This window comes from Tetrao urogallus (assembly GCF_951394365.1).
Source record: "Tetrao urogallus genome assembly, chromosome: 3".
Taxonomy (NCBI): Eukaryota; Metazoa; Chordata; class Aves; order Galliformes; family Phasianidae; genus Tetrao; species Tetrao urogallus.
The window spans coordinates 36,571,683-36,576,007 of record NC_136815.1 but is presented as its reverse complement, the minus strand read 5'-3'; the positions used below and the strand labels follow the sequence as shown (position 1 = coordinate 36,576,007).

Sequence of the window (4,325 nt, the reverse complement as noted above, 5' to 3'; positions counted from 1 at the left end):
CTTGAGTGGTTTAGAGAAAATATTCAATGTATGTATCGTGTACTTCTGGGAATAAATACTTGAGGCTGCTTTCTTTGTTTCTTAAGGTATATTTAGCTGGAATTACGGGTTTTTCTGTGGGATTTAGAGGAGTTTGGTTTTTTTTGTTGTTGTTGTTGGTCCAAACAACATACTGATAGTTAAATACACTAGGGTTAGTAAGTTGGATAACAATAGATGAGCGTGGCAATAGAGGCAAAAGCAGGTCATCGCTGGGAAGGATGCTGCTTTCAGCACCTCGGGATGAGTAAAGAAGCAGCAGCAGCTTTTCCTGCTCTCCCTGAAGAACACGATGATAGCAGAAATGGGATATTAAAAAGGACAGTGTAGATTAATGGGGGCAGTAATAAAACAAATGAGACCCATTAGCTAAATCGCTGCTTTAAAACTAGATTCTTTGGGAAGTGCTCTTCAGTGCCTCATGCGGGAGAAATTGCTACAGCATTTGCCATGTTATCTGCGGTGTTGCATTTTAGGTTGTGTGTGGTGTTGTGGCAGTCTGAAGTGACAGAATCTTAAAACAATTTAGATAAAGGTAGATGTTGTTTTGGACTTTGTGCTCCTAGAAAGCTGGAACAATTGTATCTAAATGCAAAGACAAGTTCTCTTTTTTCAAGTCAGTTCAGAATGTTTTACATGCTTCCAAAATCCATCATTAAAAGAATAAAATATTTGTTTATTCTCATTAGGTTTAGGGTTGTCCTGTTATAGTTAATTTGCCCTTCCTTAAGAACTTGGAAATCCTTGTTTTGCTGCGGGGACTCGTGTTCAAACAGCCTTGAAGCTGCAGTATGGGGTTTCAGCAGTATCTCTGTTTTTCTGTTAGCTTAATGATGAAGCGTATGCCTTGCAATTAAAACACTACATATCTCTGTTTTCTCCTTGAGTTTTAGACTGGCTTGTTTTCTGGAGCATTTAATAAAATAGGAAAATACTCTGCATTTGTTAGTATTATATATTGCCTCTAAGGAGAAAAACTTTGGGGGTTTAGAGATAAAGTATGTTGAGAAATCAACTAGACAAAGCCACAGGCAGTGTTTGAAAGTGCACTTTCGTTCATCATCTGGAGGTATGTGGGTCTAACCCAGTGGCCCAGCCCATTTGGCATCATTGTCCCTTACCTGTCCCCAGACACGTGTGGCTGCATCCCAGCAGGGGCCTCGTGTGCTTCCCCTTTCCTTTTGCCATAATCCCACTGGGTGGTGGTGGGGCACCCAGTGCTGCCTCCCCGCGCTGCCACAGGAGAGGAGAGGAGGGTTGGGCTGCTGTTGCTATCGCTCTGATGTCAGGCGCTGCCACTAACATGTGGTTGGCTCTTCTGCCTTTCAGATCGCACAAAGGAAGCAAGGAGACTCCCACATCTTTCAGCGAGAAGAAAGGAGGCAGTGGAGCAGACTAATACAGACTTGTGTCTGGTGGCCTTGCAGTACAAAGGCTGCCTTTAAAAGAGAAGCGCAGCGTTATTTAATGAGCTGTGAGATGAGGCGCTGCTGCTAACGCTCAGATCCCTGGATTCATCGGCTATTCATTGTGCTTAATGTACATGTTTCTACACCGTGCGTTTAGGAGATCCCAGAGAAGAATCCAAAACGGCTGCGGGGGAAAGACCACCAAACATGCCTACAGAAACACTACCGACAGGTAGCATGGTGAAGCCGGTCAGCCCTGCCGTGACTTTCACATCCGCCGTCCCTCTCCGCATCCTGAACAAAGGACCTGACTATTTTCGCAGGCAGGCGGAGCCTAACCCCAAAAGACTGAGCGCGGTGGAGAGGCTGGAAGCCGACAAGGCGAAATACGTCAAAAGCCAGGAGGTCATCAATGCCAAGCAGGAGCCCGTGAAGCCAGCAGTGCTGGCGAAGCCACCGGTCTGTCCTGCGGCCAAGCGGGCACTGGGCAGCCCCACTTTGAAGGTCTTCAGCAACAATGCAAAGACCGAGAGCGGTGTCCAGAGAGAAAATCTGAAGCTAGAGATTCTGAAGAACATCATCAATAGCTCTGAAGGCTCCAGCTCGGGTTCGGGGCACAAGCACGGTCCCCGAAACTGGCCACCCCACAGAGCCGATTCGACGGAACTGAACCGACATTCATTCGCTGAGTCCTTGAAGGTCTATCCCACACAGGGCCGTAGCAGCCCCCAGGAGAGCAGCTCCAATGTCAGTAGAAGGCTCCTAGACCAGTCGGCAGAGACTTTCTTGCATGTCTCTCACAGCTCCTCAGACATTAGGAAAGTAACTAGCGCAAAGCCCTTAAAAGCAATACCTTGCAGTAGTTCAGCCCCACCTCTGCCTCCAAAACCCAAAATTGCTGCCATTGCCACCCTGAAGTCCCCAGAGATTGAGGCAGTTGAGTCTGGATGCGGAGTTAGTAGAAGACCCTCCCTACAGCGATCAAAATCAGACTTAAGCGACAGATACTTTCGTGTCGACGCAGATGTTGAACGATTCTTTAACTACTGTGGACTGGATCCTGAAGAGCTTGAAAACCTTGGGATGGAAAATTTTGCAAGGGCTAACTCTGATATTATATCCCTCAACTTTCGCAGTGCAAGCATGATTAGCTCAGACTGTGAACAGTCTCAGGACAGCAACAGTGACCTTAGAAATGATGACAGTGCCAATGACCGTGTGCCATACGGCATTTCTGCTATTGAAAGGAATGCCAGAATCATCAAGTGGTTGTATAGCATCAAGCAAGCTAGAGAGTCACAGAAAGTGTCCCATGTGTGAGAAAATCCACAGGAGAAAAAGCAAGGACTGTATCTTTGTCTGTGAATATTCAGTTGTGAAGGGTTGTGAAGTCTACTTGAAGTCTTGTACACTTCTCAAATCTCTTTGTGTTGCTTGTTGTGCAATGTTTCCAAGTTGCATGCCTGTCAACATGTGAACTGACCTGGCTTCCACTTGAACAATAACCAACTGCAGAGCCTGGCTGAGCATACACATTATCTGCCAAAAGTTTAAGACAAGAATCTAATTAGGGCTTTAGTATAATCAAAGTGTTTACATGGAAAGGTTATATGACTTCTTTGGTATTTATGTGGTTCCTTGTGGGTTTTATATGTCACTTTTTGTCTTAATACCGATATCTTCAACTGACGTTTCTAGGTTCTAAGTTGAAATGGAATCCCGTTTGGGGGGAGAGTGGGGGGGGGGGGGCGGAGAAAAATTGGCCACTGTAAGAGGTTTAGACATGCAGCAGTAGTCAAAGCAACCTTATCTCTTGTAGAAGGTGGATTATTGGCAGCTGTAAAGCTGTTTCTGAAAGGCAAGGAATGCGCTGTTCTTTGCTAAAATATGTATCCCTACCTGTAGTAAGGGACTGTTTAGGTTTCTGTTTCTAGATAAGCACCCTCAGTCTCACAGCTGAGGTGGTCTAATGAATCTGCTTGACCACTCATAAACTGAGTATTGCATTTGCTTTGGTGTAAGCATTTTAATGATTTTGTATTACCCTGTTGGAAAAGCTTAAAGAAGGTTAGAGTCAACACACAAAAGCATCACAGGTGCAGGATTTTGTGGGTTTCGTTTTTACTCTTAAGATTCCTGGTCTTAAACTTTTGACAGGAATGATTAGATCCTATAGCTGATATTGAATGCCTTTATTAGTCAAACACATCATGACTACAAAGTCCATGCTGTCTTTTAATTTTTTTTGTAGACCTATTTGAACAGTTAATGAACAAAAATGGAAACACACAGCCATATCAATGTAACGCCTCCTATTCCGAAGTAAATACACTCAGTAGCTGAACTATATCTGAAAAATTGTGATTATGTTGTCTTGCATATGTTATATCTAAGGCTGTGAAAGTTTGTTACAGCTCTAGAAAGTGTAGAAACATGACAGTATGTAGCTTTATTTTCTTTCCTCCTTATGATGGTTAGTGCTGCAGGTGAACCTGTTATGACTCTTTCGACAATCTGTATCTTCCCAGTGGTTTAATTAACTGTCATTTCAACTGACAGTTGTGGTGTGCAAGCAGAGGAGTTGAAAGTACAGTGGCCTGCTTCATTATTCTTGTATACATGCTTTGAAATAAATTGCAGCACTACCTTATACTTCATCAGCTAATAGGAAACTTTTTTATTGTGTAAATGCTGTAAGACTTTGTATATACTTCAGTTGTTACGAAATCTTTAAAAGGAAGAGTGTTATGCTAATAAATAGCTCCTGGTGCAGGTATGGTGGGTTTTGTTCATTTTCTTTTTTAACTCCTCCCATTCTTACGCTGTATCGGGAACTGTGTTTTAGTTCCATTGAAGGTCTACGTTAACTAATGGTCC

General features: G+C 43.6%; 1 protein-coding gene across 1 annotated transcript; it reads left to right on the top strand.

The window, feature by feature from the left end:
* Nucleotides 1-1,655: 1,655 nt before the first annotated feature.
* Nucleotides 1,656-2,768, top strand: FAM110B (family with sequence similarity 110 member B; the record flags this gene model as incomplete). The annotated part of the gene is made up of 1 exon (XM_079533002.1): nucleotides 1,656-2,768. The coding sequence occupies one exon, from the start codon at nucleotides 1,656-1,658 to the stop codon at nucleotides 2,766-2,768; it is 1,113 nt and encodes a 370-aa protein (XP_079389128.1).
* Nucleotides 2,769-4,325: the final 1,557 nt, after the last annotated feature.